The sequence below is a fragment of the Pantherophis guttatus genome, chromosome 2 (assembly GCF_059756535.1).
Source record: "Pantherophis guttatus breed Tessera chromosome 2, ASM5975653v1, whole genome shotgun sequence".
Lineage (NCBI taxonomy): Eukaryota > Metazoa > Chordata > Lepidosauria > Squamata > Colubridae > Pantherophis > Pantherophis guttatus.
Genome location: NC_142064.1, coordinates 126,391,740 through 126,418,371, shown reverse-complemented (window position 1 = coordinate 126,418,371; position 26,632 = coordinate 126,391,740). Strand labels below are relative to the sequence as shown.

At 37.9% G+C, this 26,632-nt stretch overlaps 1 protein-coding gene across 1 annotated transcript; it reads right to left on the bottom strand.

Annotated features, from left to right (window-relative positions):
* Nucleotides 1-20,140: 20,140 nt before the first annotated feature.
* LOC117666551 (gametocyte-specific factor 1-like) lies at nt 20,141-26,288 on the bottom strand. Its single transcript, XM_087885047.1, has 6 exons — nt 26,176-26,288; nt 25,277-25,403; nt 23,620-23,694; nt 22,778-22,820; nt 21,359-21,397; nt 20,141-20,288 (listed from the first exon to the last, which is right to left on the bottom strand). Exons 1-5 carry the CDS (start codon nt 26,266-26,268, stop codon nt 21,376-21,378), a joined length of 360 nt encoding a protein of 119 aa, XP_087741173.1. The 5' UTR covers nt 26,269-26,288; the 3' UTR covers nt 20,141-20,288; nt 21,359-21,375.
* Between the last annotated feature and the right edge of the window lie 344 nt (nt 26,289-26,632).

Genomic DNA, 26,632 nt, shown 5'->3' with positions numbered 1-26,632 from the left:
CCGTGGACCGCAGTACGCCAGCTACCCACCTGCCCTCCACTGTCTCCTAGAGTTTGGCCAAAACCCATCTTCGTTTGCATCGGTGACACTTATCTAACCACCTCGCCCTCTGCCTTCCCCTTCTCATTCAGCCTTCAATTTTCCCCCAACATCAGGGTGTTTTCCAGTGAATCCTCTCTTCTCATTTGGCGGTCAAAATATTTTGAGTTTCAGCTTTTCAGCTCTCCCTCCAAAAGATAGTTAGGGTCGATTTCCTTTAAGATGCCCTTACCCATCATTAAGAGAGCCAGATTTACTTAGTTTATCTCTTTTTGCAGTCAAACTCAACGGAAGCCTCTTTTTTTTTTCTTCCTGGAAAATAGCACTCTTTGTCCTTGCAATTGGTGCATCTATCAGTTCACCTGTTTTCCAGGATTTCTGGATAGTAATGGTAGATAGCAGATAGTAATGGTAGATTTCTTCAGTTTCTTACTATAGGAGCTTATAAAGAGGCTGGGAAAATAATGAGAGGAGTATTAGATGCAAAAGAAATAAAAGTTTATTAATAGGTTGCCCCATAAATAGCAGCTTAGGCCAGGCTGCAAAAAGGTCAAGTTTCAAATCATTAAGATTCTGTCTTAACAAACTAATAATGAGGGCTGGAAGTTTTTGCCGATTGCAGTATTTTACTGCTGATCGTGGAGTAGCTTTAGGGAATGTTGTGTAATACTTGCTTCCTGCTGTGAAGAGCTGGACACTTAGCATGTAATCCATCTGGTCCTGGAGAGCTAAACTGTGTTCCTGTCAAGTTGGAATTCTGCTCTTTGAACTATTAATAACCAATTAAATGGTCAGATAGAACACTGCTCAGAAAAGACTGCAAACAACAGTTGAGCTGTGCTTTTTCTTTGTGATCTGATACCATTTGCTATCTTCAGTGAACAGCTGACATGGTTTCACTTCTCATCCTTTTTTAAAAAAAAATACATACAGTATTTTTTTAAAATACATACAGTATTTTTTAAAAATACAGTATTTACAAAACCCTTTGTTAACTTGTTAACTTGGATTTATTCTGAGCATTTGCTTTCCAGGCATCATCTCCACAAACCCAACTTCCTATATATGCCGTTTGGTGCCTGTCCCTCTTTTGACTTCATGTCATTTGATTTTCTGTTTTTCACAAATTTTTCAGGATAACCACAGTGCCCTGTTTTTATAGGCATCCATTTTTCCTCATTGGAATTGGTTGTGATTGTTTCATTTCAATATTTCATTTTTAGAAATTCCTACCCATCTTTTTCCCATTAGTTTATTTTGTGGTATAGTCTGGTCTGTAAGTGCTCCGAGTACATAAAAATAATGTTTTTTAAAGTTCAAAACTCAGCTTCATTTTTTCTTAACATCAAAAATTCTGGCATTAGATGCTCATTCCCATCCCCAGTTCCTACTCCTTATATTTGCCTACTACATTTTACCTAATGATTAAAATCAAATCAAAAATACCTTTTGAATCCCCTTCCCATTCAAAAGGGAAGGCTATTTTTGATTTGATCCTAATCATTAGGGAAAACTAATAAGTAAATAAGACCAGTCAATAATATAGGTCTTTTATTTCATAGAACGGGTGTCAAACTTAGGTCATGGCAGCATCACGTGATGTATCAGGACTTTCCCCCCTTCACTAAACCAAGTGTGGACGTGGCCAGAGTGTGATGCATCCAGCCCACAGGCCGGGAGTTTGGAGCCCTGTCATAGAAGGTCCAGGTTTAGCAGGGTTTGACATCCTCTTACATCTCTGATGGAAAAAAGATAGTCAGCAAGGCAGGCAAGAAATCTTGGAAGAAGCATGTTTACAGGGTTTGTCTCCCAACAGACGTGAAGATAATGAAATGCAGGTAAACCAACACATAGGCCATGGAGGACATGAGAAGAGAGAAAGAGACAAACAAGATGCACCATATTTCTCTACTCGTCCAATACTGTTTCTCCAGATTTTGTTTCAAACATTGAAAATGTCCTGGATTTCAATTCTGCTAAACCTCAGAATGGTGTGGCAGAACCTCTGAGGCACAATATATTCACAGATAGTCCTCCACTTCCGATCACAATTGGGACTGAAATTTCTGTCTATAAATGATACCGTTTATAAGTGATACAGTCATAAAGCATGATGTCATATGACTGCATTACTTAGCGATGGCAATCCCAGCATTCCCTGTTGCTGTCAGTAAGCGAATTCCACTGTTCATTAGCCTACCACCACCTCTGTTTTTTAGTCATCTTGCACCCTGCTTTGTGGGATGGCAAACAACCCCAGAACTGCATGACTTAGGGACTTCTTGGTGTACCGTATCTCTGTGGTGTTACCACATATATCTTCCTATCTAGCAGAATGTCAGTCTTATGATTATACTTTCTAATAATGGGCCCCTCAGAGTAAAAGTACTTCTAATCCTAGGGGTATGTTAGACTGAACCCTAAGCAGCTGATCAAACCTTTTTAACTGCCTTTTCTTTCAAGTTATCCTTTCATGGGAATATGAACCTGTTGGATTGTTGTTTCATCATTGCTCTGCATACTTACACTTGCTGATTATTTTATATGGCAGTTCTGCCCCTCATTTATTTCAAACACATCAGATTGAGCCCATTTTCAAATTCTAAAGCTGCAATAATCAGAAAAAAATTGCTTTCACTGATACTGAATGAGCCATAACTGTCATTGTTTCTGAACTTAACCAACTAAAATTTTAAATCAAAAATAGGGAGCCTTCCAAAAAATAAAAATCAGACTGAAGACAGTCTTTGTTCATTTACCATCATTTATTTTCAGAAGAAAGTTGTTGCTATGCAATTTATTTTGTTTCATCGTTTTGAAAGATTTGTCAGAATAACAGAATAACAGTGTTGGAAGGGACCTTGAAGGTCTTCTAGTCCAACCCCCTCCTCAGACAGGAAACCCTATACCAGTGATGGCTAACCTTTTTGCCATCGCGTGCCAAAAGCGGGGGGAGCGCAGGGATGCCGTGCGTGCATGTGCCCACACCCATAATTCAGTGCATCCTGCCCCACCGTGCATGTGCGTGCGACCCCCCGCGGTCTCCCTGCTATGGCACGTGATGGCACAGTGGTACCGGAAGGCCCGTTTTTCGCACTCCCCAGGCTCCAGAGCCTTTCTAGGAGCCTGGGGAGGGCAAAAACAGCCTTCCCCAACCCCACCAGAGGCCCTCTGGAGGCTGAAAACAGCCCATTTCCCAACTTCCAGTGGGCCCAGAAGGCCTGAAAATCAGCTGGCCTGCATGTGAATGTGTGCTGGAGCTAAGCTAGGGCAATGCTCGCGTGCCCACAGATATGGCTCCGTGTGCCACCTGTGGCACGCGTGCCATAGGTTCGCCATCACGGCCCTATACCATTTCAGACAAATAGTTGTCCAATCTCTTCTTAAAAACCTCCAGTGTTGGAACATTCACAACATTCACTCCATTTCTGGAGGCAAGTTGTTGCACTGATTAATTGTTCTCTCTGTTAGGAAATTTTTGCTTAGTTTAGGTTGCTTCTCTCCTTGATTAGTTTCCATCCATTGCTTCTTGTCCTGCCTTCAGGGGCTTTGGAGAATAGCGTGACTGCCTCTTCTTTGAGGCAATGCCTTAGATATCGGAACACTGCTATTATGTCACCCCAGCCCTTCTTTTCATTAAACTAGACATATCCAATTCCTGCAACCATTCGTTATATATTTTAGTTTCCAGTCCCCTAATCATCTTTGTTGCTCTTCTCTGTCCTGTTTCTAGAGTCTCAACATCAACAAATGTCAGTTTAAGGTGAAACTGTCTCAAACATCAGTTTTGCTTGTTCATTTTCAGACTAGCCTCTATTGCAACTGAAGCCAGCTTTTAAAATAATAATACATTTGTGTTTGGATTAGCATTCTGCCTGGCATTCCCAAAGGATTATAACACATTAAACAGATGCATGAGAGAGATTAAAAAAAGTAAATAACCTGGTTATGAAATATATGGGGAGCTCAGTTGTTTATCATTGTGCTTTTAAGGAAAGTATGAAATGTAGAAATCAGTAACAAATCTCATTCACGTTAAGTCCAATTCCAAATGATAGTGGATACATTCATTTAGTTTCTTGCTAACAATATGAAGTTCTTTAGATCTGTGGCAGAATATAATACCTGTACAAATAAATAGATGACAAAATGGCTTGCTATTACTTTCTTCCAGGATTTTTTTATTAGTCTAATCATGGATGGCACTTTTTCATTGTGGCTTCTCACCCAAATATTAGGTTTGCCTCTGCTAGATTTCTGTATTAGCCATAGTTGGCTAGGTGTGTTTCCCTAACGGCAGAAATCAAGGCATTGTGAATATGCAGACTGTAACCCTGATATTAGAAGCCTGCTGTAGAATCAAACCATTTCCACTAGTAAAGTTTGGCTCTTGGTCATAAAATGCTGAAGAAAGAAAGTTAGAATATTTTTACAGGATAATAGAATAACAGAGTTGGAAGGGACCTTGGAGGTCTTCTAGTCCAACCCCCTGCTCAGGCAGGAAACCCTATAGCATTTCAGAAAAATGGTTGTCCACTCTCTTCTTAAAAACCTCCAATGTTGGAGCATTCACAACTTCTGGAGGCAAGTTGTTCCACTGATTAATTGTTCTGTCAGGAAATGTCTCCTTAATTCTAGATTGCTTCTCTCCTTGATTAGTTTCCACCCATTGCTTCTTCTCCTGCCTTCAGGGGCTTTGGAGAATAGCTTGACTCCCTCTTCTTTGTGGCAACCTCTTAGAATCTAAACAGGATAACTGAAGAAATGTCTGTAGCAGTTCTCTGTTGAAAGAGAAGATGAAAAGGATTACTGTATGTAAGTATATTGTATATTTTTGTTCTCTGGCATGTCTATCAAATTTAGTCTAATTTTTTATTACAGGAGATTGGCCAAGATGTTAATCATATTGACATGATTGCTTGGGGCAGTAAGCAATTTCTCTGCAAAATAATTTGAAAGTGAATACAGTAAAAAGGTAGTGTCCAGTCTAGGGTGTGGTGCTTATCTCCGTTTCTTGGCTGAGGAAGCCAGCGTTGTCCAAAGACATTTTCTGTGGTCATGTGGCCAGCATGGCTATACGGAAAAGGCTCATGGAATCCTGTTGCCTTCCCACCAAAGTGGTACCTATTAATCTACTCAAATTTGCATGCTAGGTGGGCGGGAATTGGGCAAGAACAAGAACTCACCCTGTTGCATGATGCCAGAGATGGGATTCAGCTAGTTTGGGCGAACCAGTTGTTAAAATTCTGGCCAGTTCAACGAACCAGCTAATCCCACCACTGGTTGGCCCCACCCCCGCCCATTTTTCGGGCTGTTTTTCAGTTGTTTTTGGGCCATTTTTCAGGCCGTTTTTCGGGCCATTTTCAAGCCGTTTTTCAGGCCGTTTTGGATGTTCAGTAGTAATAAATAAAGAGGGAAATTGAGTCAAAGGCCTCAAACAAAGTACAATTTCCCTCTCTATTTACTATTACTGGACATCCAAAACAGCCTGAAAAACGGCCGAAAATGGCCCCAAAAGCAGCCCGAAAAAGGCCAAAAAATGAAGATTTCAAATCTTCAATTACCTCTCTTGAAGCTGTACAACAATCTGGATTTGAAAGGGGAAGAGGAATTCATAGCTTGTGTGGACACACACTTCAGGCCTCTCAATTCCTCACATCCATTGTGCTTTTTCCTGCGCCACTGCACAAATCTTTTAAACATTTGCTGGCAAACACAAAAGTGAGCCTTCACCCCAAAGTATATTCCCCCTTCTGAATTTGGATTATTACACAACCATATGAAATAGTATAAAATCGCACTACTAAGCACAGCAACAACTGGAATGTAGCAAAACTTCGTGAAAAAAATTGATATAAGTTCCCATATCCCTTATATAGATTATGTTGAACAAATGTTTGAGTTCAATTGTGGTTGTAAGTCGAGGACTACCTGTATTTCAGTCCCTTCAGAGATCAATAGTCTATTTAGTATCAGACCTGAGAAATAACAGTGATGCTAGGAAAAGGAATGGAAGAGAGAGCAGGTAAACTTAATTCATAGAGGAAATAGCAGCCTGCCATAACCTGGTGCTCTCCAAATGTGTTGGCCATGCTAGTTGAATAGCCTGGGAACTAAAGGCCAACTCATTTCAACTTGATGAGAAAAGGCTCCCTAAACAATTTTCACATTATGGATGAGGCGGGAAGCATGCTGTGATTAGATTGCTTGATCAGGAATTGTGCTAAGGTTGAGCGAAGATGGAGAATCTTATCCCATATGCATTCTGGATTTTGACAGGATGGATGAAAAAAAGAGCAAATGGTGGTATTTGCAGATGTGCTTGGATTTGCAGAGTGGGGGGGGGATGGGGATATTTTTTTTTAAATCAAAGAGATTGGTATTTTTAAAATCAAAGAGCCTTCCCTAACCTTAAAACTTGGCTGCATTCAATGCTTAAGAACCATGTGCCAGTTTTTAAAATTTATTTATTTTTTAAAATTAGAATGCAGGATGTCACTTGATAGTGAGATATGCGGCATATAAATTAAAGAAATGTGTAAACAGGCCACCTAGCACAAAGATGGCTGGGTATCAGCCAGAGAGAGATGAATGACCAGCTAATCATATCAGAAGCAGTTTGATGTGTTATTGGATGCACTGGACGTGGCTGAGCTTTCATTATGGATAATGTTAGATATAGATCAGAATTACATGTAAATGGTCTGTAGCCTTTTAGATTGTGTGCCTTCTGAATGGATTTCTGTTCCAGAGAAAAATGGCTTTGTAGACTTTAAATTAAACCAGTCTGGTTTCTTCCTGGAAAATAAATCATGAAGAATTATGTCTAATAATTGTGCCTAACAGATCATGCATGCCTAATTAAGCCCATGATTTTTCTCCTTCAAATGTATTGTTCCTTCTTGCATAAAGTATAAAAGTACAGCAGTCTTAAGAATATTAAAAATAAGCTAGCTGAAAACATGAAGAGCAGGCTTGCTATTTGCTATTTGCATGAAATGAATAGCATTTCACTGCAGCTAAGTAATAAATTCATTTAAGACTCTTTATTTATATGGCCAGTGTTTGCTGCAAAGATCGAGCATAAAGATTTTTTTAAATCTTTATTACAGAATAAATTATAGCATAACAGGCATAGAGTAATTTTGTCTTTGAGGGAAACTATACAATATATAACATTGTCTAGCTGAGTCTGTTTTTAAGTTTCCTGATGCTGTCACCTACAACTGTTACTTTCTGCTTTCTCTTTGGCCCTTGTGTCTGTCTCCTTTGTACCAGCTGTGACTACAAAGTCTCCATTCTGTCATTTTGCAGAACAAGGGAGTTTACCTCAGTGATGGGCTGCTGGTGGTTCGGATTGGTTCAGGTGAACCGGTAGTTGTGACCTGTGGGCGCCCCCACCCGCCCCACCCCACTGCTATGCCGTCCTATTTAGCCACGGTTTTTAAGCCATGCACATGTGCACGTTTATATTTTCTGTGCTGGGGCAAACCAGTTGTTAATTCATTTGCCGCCCACCTCTGGTTTACCTGTATGTTTCTACAGAAAACCATACAGTACAGAATTCTGAATGGCACCTCATGGTTCCTTATTCTGGTATCCCTAATTTGGTTTAGTTTGTCGTAACACAATATTGGCTATTGTGAATTTTAAGCCATAATTAATAGTTTAGTGTGATATGAGAAGCGGGATACTATCTTTTTTTCAGTCTCTGGCTTCTGCTAACTATGGCTTAGCATTATTATGAGGCCAGCTATTAAATATTGTATTGAAAAGATTGGCTGATAAAACCAAACTATGCATCTATGCCTTTGCCAATGTTTGGATCCAAGCTTAACTATAATTCTCCATCTACCATCCCATCCTTCATTAGGTAGAAATGAATAGGGAACATAATCTTCCAAAAAAACCATAGCACTGTTGATTTCTCATAAAATATATATCTTATATACCTGTTAGACAGATGCCTCCAATTTCCTAAAGTGCTATGAGCAATGATGGAATTTAGGCTTAAAAAACGTTAGAATGTATTGGAGTAAAAATACAACTTTGCTTGGCTCATTTGAACAGCGAAAGTACTTTTGCAAATAATAGCTTTACAAAAGTGAGAATACTCATTCCGCTCCTGAGCCATTTTTGGTTTGACCTTCTCAAGGTTACCATCCTTGAAAAAGAGATAAATCCCTTGAGCAGAGTAAAAAAAAAAAAAAAAAAAAAGAGCTTGAAAAGTGAATTGCTCTCTTGCTGTGGTGCACTTTTCCTGAGACTTGTGTTGAAATTCAATAAAACCTAAAGAAGGAGAAAAGAAACCTTGACAGCCTTATGTCAAAATAAAATTACAGGGGGACTGCTGTCTGCGTACAGTAATTTTCTTCTTTTCCACATCACTGATTTTAAAAATGCTCTGTCTCTCTTGCAGGGAGCCTGCTGCTTGCACAATTCAAAAATGCAAATATCTGGTGAGAGTGAAGGAAGAATGTAAGAATATTCCACATTTAAATAAAAGTCTTAATGGTAAAAAGAGTTGACTTGAATTAGATATGACCACTCATATTTGATTAAGAAGAAGTGTCCACTGGCCACATGGTGGGAGTGTTGTCTAGAGGTTGGACAAAATTAATATTTCTTTCCATGTTTAAACCACTCCAGTAACCAAAGACTGTAAAAAGAGGACTAAGGTAGTGCTGGATTACTAAGGATGGGTTAATATCCACTAGAAGAGCAATTTGGAGTATATGGTAGGTTTCTTTACCAGTTTTGAATTTTTGAAGGGACTGGAAAAAAAGAAAGGACTAGAGAAAAGGACTAGGAGGGGCATGATACCAGCATTCCAGTATTTGGGAGGTTGCCACAAAGAGGAGGGGGTCAATTTATTTTCCAAAGCTAAGGTGACCAGACGTCCCGCTTTTGGCGGGACAGTCCCGCTTTTGAGCAATTTGTCCCGCGTCCCGCGGCGTTTTAAAAAAGTCCCGATTTTTCATTCTGCTCCTGAGTCCCGGCTGCCTCCTGAATCCCCGCTGATGGCTAGAGGGAAAAAAAAGTCTTTAAACTCTTGCCGCGGGGCTTCAAAGGGCCGACCTACAGCTGATCAGTGTTAAAAAAAAAAAGAGCAGACCCATGCCTGCAAAAATAAAAAAAACAGCCCCTGTTAACAGCTTCCGCTAGGTTAATTAGCTGCAAAAAGCTGCAAAAAGTTCCTGGAGCAGATCCCCCCCCCCCCCAGCTATACTGAAAACAAAGGCGAAAGCGAAACTAAACCTACAACTGACAAAATGAGGCAGAGAGAGATTTCTTTCTTTTTCTTTTTCTTTTTCCTCACCAAAAAAGGTAGGTACAAAACTGCAAACAATGGGAAATTTTGGGCAAAAGAGGAGAGTTCAAGATTTTAAAACACAAAAGAAAAAAAGCTCTATTTAACTAGGGAATTGTAATAATTGAGATACTATTAATAATTGTATATTGTGTTGAAAGCAGAAATGGTTAAGTTGTGGTTTGGAGGAATATATGGGGGAAATTATTTGGTTTATTATTATTGGTAAATATAATTAATTGATTTGTAAGAAATTGGATTGCATGGAAATATTTGGAATATTCATGTTCATATTGATTAATATACAAAAAAGATAGTTATATAACTAATTGATTTATATTAAAATGTTGAATTAAACAACTGTATTACATAATTACATAATTAACCAATGTGAGGATGGATATAAAAATAGATGACAATGGGAAGGGGTATAATATAGAATAGAAGGGAAAAATTGAATTTGATTAAGATTAGAGATGAGGATGAAGGGTAATATTGTTTTTTTAAAAAATAGATGAGGAATAAATATGGCAAAAAGGAAATATAGAAATTGTAAATTTAATTGAAATGACTAAACGCTGTTTAAATTTGTGAACCAGCCAAATATTCTGTTCAAAGAAAATACATTGTATGTTTGTATGTGTGTTTCTAATTATTGCTATTTATTCATATTTGTTCTCTTTTATTCTTTAAAGTTTAACAATTCATTCTTAATCTTAATATCTTTATATTTGCTTGGGGTTGGCTTTCTTCCCTTTCATCTTTTTTATTGTACAGCAATCTTTCTCCTCAAACCTACCACCACTCTCTTTTCTTTCCTTCTTACTTTCTCTTCCCCCCACCCTCTTTTTCTCCTCCCTACTTCCTCTTCCTTTCTCCTTCTCCTCCTCTCTTCCTCCCTCTCTTACCCTCACTCCTACTCTAATTTCCATTCCTTCATCCCTCTCTATTGCTGTATCCTTTAATGCATATGGACTACTCAGAGGGCTGAAAAAGTTATTTTTGACTGGTCCTCACACTTTTGACCAGTCCTCGAACTTATGACTGTCCTCACATTTTACATTTTTGCCCTATCTTGTCATCATGGTGAAGAGAAGCAGTTGTGAAATGAGTCACATGGTTGTTAAGAATGCTGCACGGGCATAAATGTGAGGATGGTCATAAGTGTGAGGACCAGTCAAAAGTGCGAGGACCTGTCAGAAATGACTTTTTTCAGCCCTCTGGTTAGTCCTTTTGTGCATATGGACTATTCAGAGGGCTGAAAAAGTTATTTTTGACTGGTCCTCACACTTTTGACCTGTCCTCGAACTTACGACTGTCCTCACATTTTACATTTTTGCCCTATCTTGTCATCATGGTGAAGAGAAGCAGTTGTGAAATGAGTGACATGGTTGTTAAGAATGCTGCACGGGCATAAATGTGAGGATGGTCATAAGTGTGAGGACCAGTCAAAAGTGCGAGGACCTGTCAGAAATGACTTTTTTCAGCCCTCTGGTTAGTCCTTTTGTGCATATGGACTACTCAGAGGGCTGAAAAAGTTATTTTTGACTGGTCCTCACACTTTTGACCAGTCCTCGAACTTACGACTGTCCTCACATTTTACGTTTTTGCCCTATCTTGTCACCATGGTGAAGAGAAGCAGTTGTGAAATGAGTGACATGGTTGTCAAGAATACTGCACGGGCATAAATGTGAGGATGGTCATAAGTGTGAGGACCAGTCAAAAGTGTGAGGACCTGTCAGAAATGACTTTTCAGCCCTCTGAGTAGTCCCTATACACATAGCCATGGCCACCCGGTCACATGACCAGCTAGCCACGCCCACCCAGTCACATGGCCTCCAAGCCACGCCCACACAATAAGTCACGCCCACAATGGTGTCCTTCTTACCAATGTTAAAATCTGTTCACCTTACCCTATACACATAGCCATGGCCACCCGGTCACATGACCAGCTAGCCACGCCCACCCAGTCACATGACCAGATAGCCACGCCCACCCAGTCACATGACCAGATAGCCACGCCCACAAAATAAGCCACGCCCACAATGTCCCTCTTTACCAATGTTAAAATCTGGTCACCTTATCCAAAGCACTAGAGGGCAGGACAAGAAACAATGGATGGAAACTAATCAAAGAGAGAGAATTAAGGAATTAAGGAGAAACTTCCTAACAATAAGAAAAATTAACCAGTGGAACAGCTTGTCACCAGAAGTTGTGGGCGCTTCATCACTGGAGGTTTTTAAGAAGAGACTGGACAGTCACTTGTCTGAAATAGTATAAGGTCGCCTGCTTGAGCAGGGAGTTGGACTAGAAGACCTCGAAGTCCCTTCCAGCTCTACTCTGATTGATTGATTGATTGGTTGGTTGGTTGATTGGGCTTGATGTCAAAAAGCAAACTGGTTTAATGCAATTAATGGAAGCAACAATAGCAAAAGATTTCCATTACGTCTAGTGACCAAGGTTAATGGAAGTCCTCATCTTCAGGTCAGAAGCTGACAACGCAGCTTCTTGTTTTAAGGATAGGCTGTCATGACATATTTTAGTTGTAAAACTAAAATGTTGTAAAGATATTTCTTTACTTTATTGAGGACCCAGTTTGTGGGGGCAATAAGCTGACTTTGTATAAATATACAAAAGGATGAAGGCTATTGCTGAGCACATTGTAAGCCGCCCTGAGTCTTCGGAGAAGGGCGGCATATAAATCAAATTTAAAAAAAAAAATGCAGAAATATCCTTGCCAGGATTGCTTTCTTTCCACTTAGGTGGGACAAGAAAGAAGATGTGGGACAATGTTGGCCCCCAAGAGTTATGCCATTTTGGACATCATTCTTCTCCAGAGGCTATCTCTCCAGATGAAACCAGTGAAGAATCTGATGAAGAGTAACCCACCGAGAAAAGAAGAGGACGGTATGGACCTCTTGATAGAACTGGCATAGAAGTTAGTGATTGCACAAAAAACAGGTATCCAACTTTACTAACGTGATCTTAATCATGTACTCTGTGGCCTAATTCCATGCATTAAAGCTCTAGCACCATATTGCTGCTCTAAAGATTAATAGTAGAGGCTTACTTTAAACAGATAACGCAAAGATGACTTAATCGATGGTAAAGTTGCTTGAGATCATTAATTATTATTTGTATTATTACATTCAATAGCTTTTGAAGATCTGAATTCAGCACAGGTCTTTGCTGAACAGTTGTAAAAGAGCTTGGCTCTCTGTTCCTTTGGTTTGGGGCAGAGTGTGATATCACACTTCCCTTCTGTAGATAAAACACTACTGTTGTGGTAGAAAAACCTGATAAGCAGGCCTCACTGAACTGATGTCATGTACTTTAGGGGCTTGCCTTCAAGGAGCAGCTGGTGAACAGAATTACTATTTTAGTTTCACAATGAAGGATGATATCCCAAAGTAGTGTACTGAATTTATGTATTTTTTTACCACTCCCAACCAAAGGTAGTCCTCGACTTACAACAGTTCATTTAGTGACCATTCAAAATTACAACGGCACTGAAAAATGTGACTTATGACCGTTTTTCACAGTTACGACCTTTGTAGCATACTCATGGTCACATGATCAAAATTCAGATGCTTAGCAACTGACTCATATTTATGATGGTCGCTGTGTCCCAAGGTCACGGAATCACCTTTTACGACCTTCTGACAAGCAAAGTCAGTGGGGAAGCCAGATTCACTTACAGGTTACTAACTTATCAACTGCAGTGATTCACTTAACAACTGTGGCAAGAAAGGTCATAAAATGGAGCAAAACTCACTTAACAAATACATCACTTAACAACAGAAATTTTGGGCTCAATTGTGGTTGTAAGTCAAGGACTATCTGTACAAACTTGTCAATGAAACCAAACAGTAAGAATCTCCCTTAATACAATCCTTCCCTGTGTTCCTATACAGTATTATACTAAGTTAATTAAATCAAATTGTATGAGTTTGCACAACTGCTTGTGCCACAATTTAACCATATTGTTTGGGTTCATACAAACTAACTGACCATATTTAGTCCATTGTGTTGTACAAACATAACCATCGATTAAAATATTTTAAGCCGTTATCCTGATAGTTCAATTGCATCATGCTCATTTCTTTGTTTTCCTTTCCACTAATCAATTTAGTAACTTTTTCTTTGAATTGTTCTGTCCCTCCCAAAGAATTCAATCACTTAGTGATGGTTCTGCCTGCTTTAATTTATTTGATTATTTGCAATCTAAGTTAAATTAGTTGCATTCTGAGCTGTTATTTATTTATTTATCTAATTTGCAATCACTTTTGGCCTAACTAATATCGGAGTCACCCTGTGTCAGGTAAAGGAAGGCTAATCTTCAGACCTTTTGTTTTCAATTGAAGTGAAAGTAATACACACATAGCCAGGAACTGCTATTTATGCCTTCTTATTTTTCAGAAAGTCTAATGGCTACTTAACTATGAGATAAGAATGGAGGTGTGGAGAACTTGCCAGACTGCAGCTAAGGTAAATTAATTTTTTTAAAAAGGTAATAGTAACAGATACAATGCAGCAATATGTCATAGGTGAGATAGAGCAGCATCTTATTTAGATTAAACCTGGATAACAGTTTTGGTAACTGCAGGAAATTGCTCATTACTTCATGATACATCATTCGATTCTAATAAAATATTTAATATATTTGTGTTCTGCCTTTTGGCTGACAGAAGGTCAAGGTGTCTATATGACATTTAGAGTGTGATACAGAGCTATGATTTTTTTTGTTTTCAAAATGCAGTGGTGATTTTTGAAAACATGGATGCAGGATGGTAATAATGGCAAAGATTATATAACCTTTTCTGTCCGGTCCTGTCCTATTCCTATTCCTATTCCTATTCCTATTCCTATTCCTATTCCTATTCCTATTCTATTTTTTATTTTTATATCCTGTCTTTATTATTTTTCTTCCTCCTATTTTCCCCACAACAACGACCCTGTGAAGTGGGTTGGGTTGAAACACAGATATTGGTTTTTTTTGCCTTTGGTCATAACTGTTCAAAATGTTGCTTTTCAAGGAGTTTATGGAAACTAGAGAAGAGACTAAAATTTCTTCATATGTGTGCTCCCTTATACCCAGGGCAGTGGTGGATTGCCTCCGGTTCGGACCGGTTCTATAGAACCAGTAGTAAAACCGGCAGGAGGCTCTGCCCACCGACCCCGATGTCATCAGGAAGCTAATGTGCATGCGCATAGCCCCGTTTTGAACCTGTAGTAAAGGTAAGTAGAACCCACCCCTGACCCAGGGCCAGCAAATACATGGATCCTTGGTTTTTAGGGCCTGAACAGTCTGTATGATTTGATTTTTGCAACAGCAGTAAACACCCAATGAAAGTTTTATTGGGGTCATCCACAAAGGGAAGTAAAAAAAAAACAAAAAACACCACAAGATCCTGACTGGTCATATTCCTGGTACACTGTTCATAAAGATAGATACTTAGTACTGAAGCAAGAGATGATAAACCCAGACTATTATTTTTCTAGTCCATATTTGTCAGATAATTTTAGAACTGCTAATTATTGAATATCCTTTGTAGATTTAACTGTTTTTTTCTATTTCTATCACACCAAAGATATTTGTGCAGATTATCTAGAAGTTCATAGAAGCAATCCAACCAAAAGTATTATAATTGAATTTATTATTGGAGTTAAGCAAAAAGCACAACACGTAGTACAGTTTAAAATATGGTCCTGTCAGTGCAACTTGATCTTTTAAGTTTTTACACTCTTAATCTTTACCTGACTTCTTTTATTATTAGGCCATATAAAATTAGCAGATTTTTCCACCAGCTGTTTGTCTTCAATTCTTACTAGAATAATTTGAAACAAAAAATTAAGCCTTGGTAAAATGTTCATTTTTACTGTTGCAATTTTTCCAAACATTTTTCTTTATCTTAAGATACCTACCGTTTTACTTTTACTTTACTTTTCTGGGAATAACTGTTGTCAATTAAGCATTATTTTTTGTAAAATACCCAGATTCATTAATTCTAACCCGTTCTTTGCTAAAAACACAATTTTTCATTTTCAGATAGGTTCACAGGACATTCCTATGGCATATTTTGAGTTTTGTTATTAAACTGATATTGAAATAATTAATTATGCTTCTTTGTATATTCCGTAAATAGTTCTAAAAAGTCCTTTAAGCAGATAACTATAGATGGAATATCTTCTGCATATTGTTGTAAATGGTTTTTGACTAGATAACTTAATTCTTGAAATTTTATTTCCTGTCATATTTTCTTTGCCAATAATTTTAATGTCAGTAGAAATCAGAAGGGAGAGAGAGGACATCTTGATTGTTCCTTTCATTGTAATACATTTTTATGAAAAGCCCAATTACTGTTTACCAAGTAAATGGGAGATTATTTTACCCTTAGACTATGTTTTCATTAAACAGATTTAAAACCAAGTGCTGCATTATCAAGAATAAGATAAAAGTTTACTTTACAGCATGAGAACTAGAAACGAAGAAAGCATTTAGATATACAAAAAACCTTACAATGAATGACAAATAATTTGAATTATACAAACCAGTTTAAAGATAGAGGCCTGTCCTTTTTACATGTCTTGTGTACATGAAGCTGGTAAGAAAGAGACAGGGCTTCAACAGCATAGTTACAGTTGCCACCTTGCCTTTTTTTTTTTTAATTACCCTTCTTGCATTCATTCCTGATAATATATAGTGTATGGAAAATGTAGAGCGCAATCATATTAATAATCATCCCCATTCTCAAAATGAACCTATACAGGTAGTCCTTGACTTACGACTCAACCCTTAATGACCATTCAAAGTTATAATGGATCCCACCCCCAAAGGTTATTTACAACCCAGTTCTGAAGTTCTGATGGCTGCCCTCACATTTCAAGTGCTTGGCAGGTGGCCCACATTTATGGCCATTTGCAGTGTCCTGTGGTAATTTGACAGTGATTTACTAGATTTTTGCTGAAAACTGGCAGTTATTTCCAGTTTTTTTTGCCAAAAATGCCCTATAATGAACAATGGATTTGCTCAATGACCTCAGCATTCACATAACAACCACTGCTAAAACAAGTTGTAAAATAGGATAGGTAATGTGATGGCAGGCTCCAATACAGCCATAAGTCAAGCACTACCTGTATGTCTGTTGCTCTCAGTGGTGGCTTTATTTAACCATAGTTTGTGGAACAATACATCATGTCCTGGTTCATGGATAAAGCGCCCCACACCCAGAAAGACGTGGAACAAAATGGATGCCATTGTGCCATTCAAAAATTTAGATATATGCAGGTATTTTCTGTCAAGATATGAGAGGAACTGCCAGAAATATTAGGTGGAACTTTGCAACCAAGTATGGCTTCCTATAGACTCTTTAGTATGGAAAGCATTCACAAGAAATTAGGGTTTTTTTTTCCTGCATAAGATTAACTTTGGACAATGGCCATAATATTTGATTTTACCCAGTTGTAACAGTCATATGCCAGTCTAGTCAGACGTAATTTCCACTAATTGGCTTCATACACTTCATGTAGTCATTAGCTTTAAACTATGTCTAACTATGATTATTGGCTTCAGATATTATGCTAAATCAAAGGCAGGCTATGGATTAGTGTGTTACATGAAGCCAACCAATTGTGATTTCCTTAATGTAGCATCACTAACAAAAGAGTAATTTAATGAAGTACGAAGCCACTAGTTGTGTTAACGCAACTCCCTAAGCATAATTGTCTAATCCTACTAAGGCAAATCTCCTTTTAATTTGACCTGGTGATTTATGGTCATATCCACATGGATGTCTAGGCAGAAGAATAAAAGTGATGGGCCATTGGCTTTCTCCAGGATGTTTTGCTTTGCTTTGTTTTCATTTTCTAATCCAGTTTACAACCATAGGAGTTCCTGATGGTCACCTGTCTTAGTAATATGTTGATCTTACTTAATTTCTTGAGATCAGCTAACAGTTCCCGGAAGCTGCAACCCAGCCGGTTGTAATTAGGGTAGATTTAATATTTTATAGTTGATTAGGTTTACACTGCATAATAGCAACCATAGCATATTGTAGTACATTGTATGAACACAGGCATTAGCTCTATCTACACAATATACAAAGATATAACTTTTGGATGATTAGTGTAAACTGTCATATGTACCTTATTGTGCATGTCTTGGTGTTTCTAGACAAGATAGCAAAATGTTTTGATCCATGCAATACCATACATTGCAAAATGTCAGGTAAAGAGCTTCATGCAGCTGGTGGTAGTATGGAGGGATTCGTCACTGAACTTTACAATGTAATGCATCATGTGAACATAGCCATGGTTAACTTGCAATTGGGTGGCTGGTGTCTCAGTGTATTGTACAAATTAGGTTCATATCGTCCATTGCAGTTGGTTAAACACAGCTGTTATGTTCAAAGCAGTCTCTGAATACTGTGTAAGTAGTACATCTTCAGTTGATTTCTACTTTTAGTTGAGTATTGCTGCATATTAAAAAGCTGGTATAAATTTCCTTCAAGAATTTAAGGGGGATCTGAATTGTGGAAGTGCCCAGTAGAGACTAAGCACGTTCAGTAGCCACGGATTTAAAAAAGAGGGGAAATTGAACTGATGGCAAACAGCGAGAGACCAGTGAAAAGCAGGGGTGGGTTGCTCCAAGTTTGCCTGGGTTCGGGCGATCCTCTAGTGAAGATTCTATGCAGTTGAGCGAACTCCCAAATCCCACTTCTGGGTGGCCGCTCTCACCCCTCCCCTCCCCTCCCAGAAGTCTCCATGTGGCCTGTTTTGGATGCCAGGTAAGTGTAGGGCCTGCGTAGAGGCTTGGGGAGGGTGTAAAATGGGCCTCCCGGAAGCTCCGGAAGGCTGGAAATGGGCCCATTTCCAGCTTCCGATGGGCCTCTGGAGCCCAGGGGAGGCTGTTTTTGCCCTCACAGAGGCTCAAGGAAAGCCTCCGGAGCCCAGGGAGGGCAAAAACTGGACTTCCCGGAAGTTCCGGAAGGCCAGAAATGGGCCTGTTTCTGGCCTCCAGAGAGCCTCCAGAGCCTGGGGAGGGCAAGAATATCCCCCCACCGTGGTGCAGGAGGCTGACTAGGCCATGCCCACCATGGCCACACCCACCCAGCAACCGGGCAGAGAACACGTTGCTAAAATTTTTGAAGCCCACCCCTGGTGAAAAAGAAGGTAAGGAAGACTTCACAATTTCCTGACAGCCAGAAAGAATGCCTGGAGCACAGAAGGGAGACAAAAAAGAAATTGCTGGAGTTGTCCTCTTTTGGCTCAGTTTTGTGATCCTTAAAGAAATGAAGAGTAAAAATGCGTAAAAATATGTTGTAAAGAGTAGAGCTTAAAGAAATCCTACAAAATTCACACTTTGCCAGACAGTAAGTTTCTAGGGATAGTTACCTTTTACTTTTATCCTTCCTCTCTCCTCCTTTAGGTGCAGAAAAGGGATGAGGGTTTGGCTAAATTCTTGGTTTATCTCATGCATAATCCCTATGTAAGTGAACCTTGTTTAGGTTTTGGCTAGGCATGATGTGACAGTTCATGCAAATAGAACAAAGATTGGTGAGTGCTCTACAAAGGGATTTACTCTCGAGTTCTCATTTAGCGTGAAAAGCTTTTGTTTGTAGAAAGTTTTTTTTTATTTTTATTTCTCATAAACATACATAAATGTACAATCTCTTAGCCATTATTAATCATACAGAGGAAGGGTTGTGAAATAAGGGAGATATGGAATGATAGAAGAGCAACCCCAGTATACTTTAAATTTTTAGGATGAAGAACGAACTAATAAGAGCCTTGATGGTACAGTGGTTTAATGCACCCTGTTATTAACACAGCTGCCTGCAATTTCTGCTGGTTCGAATCTCTCCAAGGCTCAAGGTTGACTCAGCCTTCCATCCTTTCTAAGGTAGGTGAAACGAGGACCCAGTTTGTGGGGGCAATAAGCTGACTTTGTATAAATATACAAAAGTATGAAGGCTATTGCTTATTGCTTAACGCATTGTAAGCCGCCCTGAGTCTCCGGAGAAGGGCAGCATATAAATCAAATTAAAAAAAAATAAAAAAATATGAAAGTTAAAAGATATGTATGATTAATAATAGCGTGAAAAGCTTTTGACTATAGTTTTGCAAGTGATCTGCATTCTATAGTCGTCCATTTGAGCCAGGGTGGCACAGTGGTTAGAGTGCAGTACTGCAGGCTACTTCTGCTGCCAGCTGACTGCAATTTGGCGGTTCAAATCTCACCAGGCTCAAGGTTGACTCAGCCTTCCATCCTTCCAAGGTGGGTAAAATGAGAAGCCAAATTGTTGGGGGGAATATGCTGACTCTGTAAACTGCTTAGAGAGGGCTGTAAAGCACTGTAAAGCGGTGTGCAAGTCTAAGTGCTATTGCTATTTGCCCTGTATGGTAGTTTGGAAGGGACTGTGGCCGAGAGGCATTTTATGTTCATGAAGTACAGTTCTTCTGATCAGAATGCCATCCTTAAGCTTCTTACAACATTAAAGAATCTCACTTCTACTTCAATATAGAGAGATAGAACCTAGAGGTTTCTCCTGAGAATGGCTGCTAAGAAGTAGCAGCACATGAGTGCCAGTGTGGCAAACTGTTTTGAGTGGTTAGGACCAAGCAAAATTCAAATTTCCCACTTAATTATAAAGATCACTGATAACTTTGAAGCAATCGTTCCCTCTTAGCTAAGGCTCTCTTGTTTTAAGGAGAGAATCGTGTATCTGCAGTCTCACGTTTTCGGAAAGAGCTGAATGTGTAATAAAAAATTAGACAAAACAGACAAAAAAAAAGAGTTGGCGATTCTTTATTTCCAATTTTATTAAAACATTCGAATAAAACACATTTTTAAAAAATTAAAATGTTTAAAAGGATTGTCTTGAATTTTTTAAAAAATTTGTCCCGATTTCTTCTTCCAATGGGATCTTCATGATAAAACCTGGAATAACAGGAGTTAATTATTTTTTAATAATCTCAGAATGGCTCATACCACTCCCCCAAACTGCTTGCAATCTGTCAATGTTGATAAAGGTCCAAAACAAAGAAGAAGGAAGGGGAGAAACTTAATTATTTATTGTTTAGCATATACTAGTTTTGAGTTGTGAAAAGAATCCTGCCCCCGACACTATTATTAGTTTATTTGAACAAGAAGTCCTAAGCTAGGGAAAGCTATGTCAAAACTCCAAGCAATGATATCCACAGAGTGTGTTTATGCCATGTCCACCATTTTGCAAATTGTAACATATACTACCGATGCTGAGACTCTAAGGCTGCCTTTCCTAGCACAGCCTCTAGTCCCATTTTCTTGTATCGTAGGCAAAAAAAATTGCTTTTCTTGCTATCCTTTCACCATTCACTTTGACTACATTGGTACCATTTCAAATAGGAAAAAATGACTAGCTTCAGTACTTTGCTAAACATGTGCTAACCAATTCAGTTCTAGCTTATTCAACAAGCTATCACTAAGCTAATGTAAATTTAACCGTGTAGCAGCTCAGATATAATGGGAAACTTTATTATTATTAGTTATTATTATTATTAGTTCAATTTATATGCCACCTTTCTCCGAAGACTCAGGGCGGCTAGCCCTGAGTCTTATAACCTCTCACCACATTTAACCTCTATTATGAGCAGTGTTTGGCTGGTGTCAATTCACATGGTAGTCTGTGGTTCAATTTCTTGTGGTACCAATATTATTGGCTCAAAAAAAAAAATTCACCTCAAAAGATGAGCCTTTTTTGTTGCTTGTTATAATTAACTTAGATGGCCTTTGTAATGGCCAAACAACATTTTTTAAAGTGCCATCTCCCCAGAGAAATACCTAGCTTTTACAATTACTCATTAGCAATGAAACTTGTTCGCTTTTGTGGATATATAGGCCTTAAACAATCTGCACCTCAGTATGTCTCAAGGAAACCATGGTTTATAAATCACACTGGATTGCCTGGAACATCTCAAGCTAAAAATTAGAAATTCTATAATAGATTATTTAATTCTATAATATATTACCCTTGAAGTTGTAGATTCTACTTTCTCTGTTCAGAATAGCTATCAGGAAGAAAAATATGAGCATCAGTAATTGTGTACGTCTTAAATTAGCCTCTTCTAACATTCTTTTTCTAATAATAAAATAAAATAAAATAAAATGGACTTAAACAGTTCTCCAAATAACAGTAGAGCAGCTTTCATTCATGCAAATAGGACTGGAATGATACAGTGCTGGGATTCTATGCTTTAATTTGTATGGAAGATTAGATATGCAATTCCTTCTTCCAAAATAGAAATTGACCCTAGGACAACTAATATACTATTTGATGAAGAATTCCCTCTCAGAGTCAATAGGAAAAGAAACAATATCCAGAGATTGAGAGAAGCTATATTTGACATATCATAGATATGTTTGATAACATGTTGGAACAAATATGCTCTGGGGTAGATATAAGGGTATTCCTGTAAGGGAAATACTATGTGGGACGGGGGAAGTCGAAACAACTTTCCATGTAATTTTTGATTGCCCCCTATATTCAGACCTGAGGAAACACCAACTGGGCAGGATCTTTTATACCAGCACCCCTAAGTCTAAAGAGCACTTTTTGTGATATTGTTTGTTTGGTTCCAACTTGCAGTTGGTAAAATGGATTGCTAAATTTGTGGTAAAGTTGATGGGAAGGAGGACAAAGTTGGTGCAGCAAAATACGGTAGATTGTAAGAATGACCACTTGATCTAACAATGTAATTTTAATAGCAGTTAACACTGATTGGGTAGACACAGGGGCGACATTATAATATAATTTTAATTATATGTAAATGGTATTTTAAATGATTGTATTTTATCCCTATTTTATTTTAGATCGTATTTTATTCTAATTGTATTTTAATTGCGAGTTATTCCAATCTCACTTAATTTGTTTTACCAAACCTTTGTAATGATTTGTCTTTGGAATTCTGCACTTGATATGGCCCAATGGGCTAATCAATAAATAAAATTGAATTGAATTGTTTGATAACATGTAGACATATTTGATAACTTTGTTACAGAATCAATTCTTCAAAACAACAACTATCCAAAAACGACTGATGCCTGCCAATACTGACTCTTGCTTTGTTCGTCTTGTTTCCACTACTTTGCATTCTATATGCAGTTGCATTTGTAGACGACTCAGAAACATGTTGTCTAAGCAAAAGCATTTTTAGTATGCAACTTACACCCATTGTAGTATTGTACTATGCTTATTCTCCCTCCATTCCCCATAATATGGCATATTATTACATAGGTCTTTTACACCACAAAACATACACCCTGTTGACATAAAAAGTTGATTGTCCCAGATTTAAGAAACGCTATTGACCTTGCGTCATTTGTTAAACCATTTTGATGCTGAATTAACAGGTGAAATAACAGGCAAAGCAGTTGTTCTGTTGACTCACCTCTTCCCAAAAACAAAAAGAGGAGCAGGACATTTATCAGCATCTTTAGAAAAAAAGAAAAGTAGTAAACAAGTATTCGATGCTGTTTGCATAATTACATAGCCGGGAAGCTCTCTTTTGGGTTTTGCCCGAAGCGCTCAAGTTGATAAGACATGAACTACATACTCTCATGGGATAGTTATGCTTAATGGCACTATTAAAATTATTTTGCCAAAAAAATCAAAAGCATTCTAGATACAAACACAAAAATATTGTTTGGATCTTACCCATTGGTTCAGAATCTAAGAAGCAGGGATAGCCTAAGCAAAAAATAATAGGAAGGGAAGACAGCGAGTATAATACTCAAGCTCCAGTCAGGAGAAAGATGGAGGTGGAGTTGTTTGATCAGTTTCATTAAGTCTCAGGTCTACTTAAGCTCTTTCTTAAACCATTGTTCTTATATCAGTGATGAGTGACCTTGCTGTTCTTCCCATCATCTAGGGCAGCACCCCTGCATGCTGTTTTGAACATTTTTCTCATCAAAGGACAACACTATACTTCATAGAGCATTCCAGACAAACAGGTAAAGGATGCTCTCAAGTTTTCATATTATTTAAATCTAAATTTGTCTCGATGGTTGCAATTCAAAAGTGGAAAAAGACCTCTTGGCCTAAATCGGCAGGAACACTTAATCATTTCGAGAAAGAGATCTGGTTCCTTAAATCTGTTTTAAAATGGGGTTTCCAAGAGGGAAGGAGTTACTGCTTTGTCGTAAAAAAAAAAAGTGTTCAGTTCAATTATAATGTGTTTCAATTTCTGGAAATTATTTCCAGAAATCCATATTTCTGGAAATAAAAACTCACCAGCTTCCCAGTCTTCCTGCGAAGGTGGGCATTGCGCGCCAGTTACCTCTTTGATTCCCATGTTTAGATTGGAAGCTCCTGCAAGCAAAATGTTCAGAAACAGTTATGAACAGTGATATTGATATCAAGCAGTTATGAACAGTTATGTAGAGTGATAATTTAGTTCCCGGGCTGAGCGTGTCTCTTTACGACGTTAGAGCTTATGTTTGTGAATTCACATAATGAGATATTGAAATTCAAAGCAACTCTGTTGCAAGGCAGAGCAAAGGGTAAGATCCTGGTCACTGATAACAGATCAGATCTGATAACCAGTATCTTTATTAGCTTTTAAAAACAAGCTCTTGAAATACATAATTTTGTATAGGCTTTTAACTGCAGACTACAGTTGTTAATTTTAATGATTTTACATTTGCTTTACTCGCTTTTAATGAAATGTTTTTAACGTTGATTTTAAATGTACAATTCATTTTAAACTTTGATAGCTGCTCTATCAAGTTAAATGAATAAAAATAAAAAAGGGGTCGTTTTGTGAGGAAGAACTTGCTTTGGCATCAAATATGAAAATTAATGGAAGCTCTCCATTGTCTCAGGTGAGATCCCTTCTTAAATACATAAACATTTCTTGATTATTTACTGAGAAAGGAAAGGGGAACAGAAGAACAGCTTCTACTTTGTACAACAGATAATTTCAGACACATCTAAGTCAGGCAGTCAACATGGGAATTGGACCATTAAATCTTCTTCCAGGAACAAAGGTTCAGTACTGCCCACTTTATTGCTTCTTGTCCAAGTTTAAATGTGGGGGAAAATATGTTAATTGCATATCTTTTTTACTTCTGTTTGGAGGAACATTGCATAAAATATTCCTAAATTTCATTTCATAAAATCAAAGAACAGAGGGGAATCAAACCCTTTTCCAGAACGTTACTTATTCTACTTAATAATAGTGTATTTTGTATTCTTTGCCCAGGAAAATTTAATTTTATGGCATGTACAGAAATATAGAAAGTGGTCATCTTTCTCTGTTTGAAAAGTTCATTGAACCTCCCATGTCTCCTTGTAGACTCCCATATAATGCCAAGGTTTATATGTAGCTATTGTAATCTTCCTTCACTTATTTGACTGCATTATATGTCAGTCATGTTAGCTTTTCACTTTTCTTTATCTTTATCTTTTTATCTTTTATTTGATTTGTATACCGCCCTACTCTCGAAGGACTCAGGGCGGTGAACAGCCAAACAATAAAATATATAGATACAAAAAATTTAAAAACCAGATAAAATCAAATTAAATCATTTTGGCCCAGACAGATTAAAACACCCCAATAATTTAAAAACAGATTTTGATCTTCTTATTCGCGATGTCTAATTTTTTAAAAGAATGGACTCGTGATCATTTAAAAAAAAATACTTTTCATACCTGCATTGCTAACTATAAATTCATTTCTTCTCTTTGTACCTTATTTTACAACCCATTTGAATATTCAGTGTATAGTTTAGGCAGTGTTATTTATTTGGTTGAAATATTTGGGGATGCTGATTTCTGTAGCCAGCATAACTCTCATCTTAATTCACAAATTTTTGTTAACAACATAACCTATTACACCATGCAAGAGTCACAGCGAGCATTCAAGCAGAAAAAAGAATAAAACTCTTACCATTGGACACATCCAGAGCAATTTTATTCTCACAATTTTCAAGATGGAAATTGAATTCTTCCTTGGGAATTCTATGGCGAGCATTATAGGGGCATGTTGCTAGTTTTTTAGCAATCTTCTCATTGTTCTAGGCAAAAACAAAACAAAACCCAAGAGATGATTATAATGTAGAAATTATGGCTGTCTCCAAAATCCTGTCATCAGTGATACTGCAAGAAATATGTTTTTGAAATATAAAAGATACAGCAGAAAAGTAATTGTCAACCCATTTTTTTTTAATATGGAGGAGCCCTCCTGGTGCCACGAATATCTCGGGAATGGAAAATTAAGGGATTTAGCAATCTTTTGACACTTAACACAATTTCCTAAGGAGCAATGGCATGTGGAACATGAAAATAGATCTTGGCAACAGGAAATTTCAAGATTAAAAAAAAATCTCCCTACTTTAGGAAAAGAGTTTAAATTAAATCGAACAATTGACTGTTCCAAGGAAACTGTATGGGCTTGCTATGGCAAGATCGCAAAACAACACCAGTATAAATTTTCCATATATTTTTCATCCACAATTTTACTGAATTAACATTCTGCTTTGGAACCTGCAAAATGTTCTGTTGTAGGCAGTTGTGAGTTTTCAGGAAGTGGTACGATTTGGAACAGGCCTGTTTTGTGTTTTCATTTTAGGTCTGCTTTGTGTTTTCACTCCAAAAACTCACTTGGAATGAGTTCTGCTTTGATGTTGACTAAGAAAGAAGAGAGAACAGTTCAACATTGGGGACAGCACATCAGGTTGGAACTTTCGGTAATTAAATGTTTTGAACTTCTCTCTCTTTAGTTTTGTCTAGCTTGGCTTTAAATGTCAACACACATTGCCTATATAGCACATTTCATTTTCTCCTTACCTCCTTGCACTTCACCAAGTGATAAGGGAAACGGCTGGCTCTGATCTGATGGTTTTTGTCATAGGGACACTGAACCAGCCGTTCTGGATCCATGAGAGATATGCTGGGTGGTTGTGCTCCTAAAGATGATGAAAAATAAATTGTTGAATAGAAAAGTACTATTAAATAGCAAGATACTCAGATGCATATGCTAAGGCTCAGTAGAAAGCATAACAGATAAAAAAAAGCTTTTTAATGTCAATATTAAAAAGCCTGTAGTGAAAGAGCCTGTAGTACAGTGGACTAAAGCACTGTTATTAACAGATTAACATCTGCTGCTTGCAATTACTGCAAGTTCAAATCTCACCAGGCTCAAGGTTGACTCAGCCTTCCATCCTTTCAAAGGTAGGTGAAATGAGGACCCAGTTTGTGGGGGCAATAAGCTGACTTTGTATAAATATACAAAAGTATGAAGGCT

Bases quoted from the DNA above. Each gene is read 5' to 3' on its own strand.
- LOC117666551 (XM_087885047.1), bottom strand. From the start codon at position 26,268: ATGGATCCAGAACGGCTGGTTCAGTGTCCCTATGACAAAAACCATCAG. The intron at 25,404-26,175 runs GTAAGGAGAAAA...GTTTTTGCCTAG, and splicing joins ACTTGGTGAAGTGCAAGGAG to AACAATGAGAAGATTGCTAA. The intron at 23,695-25,276 runs GTAAGAGTTTTA...TGCTTGCAGGAG, and splicing joins TGCTCTGGATGTGTCCAATG to CTTCCAATCTAAACATGGGA.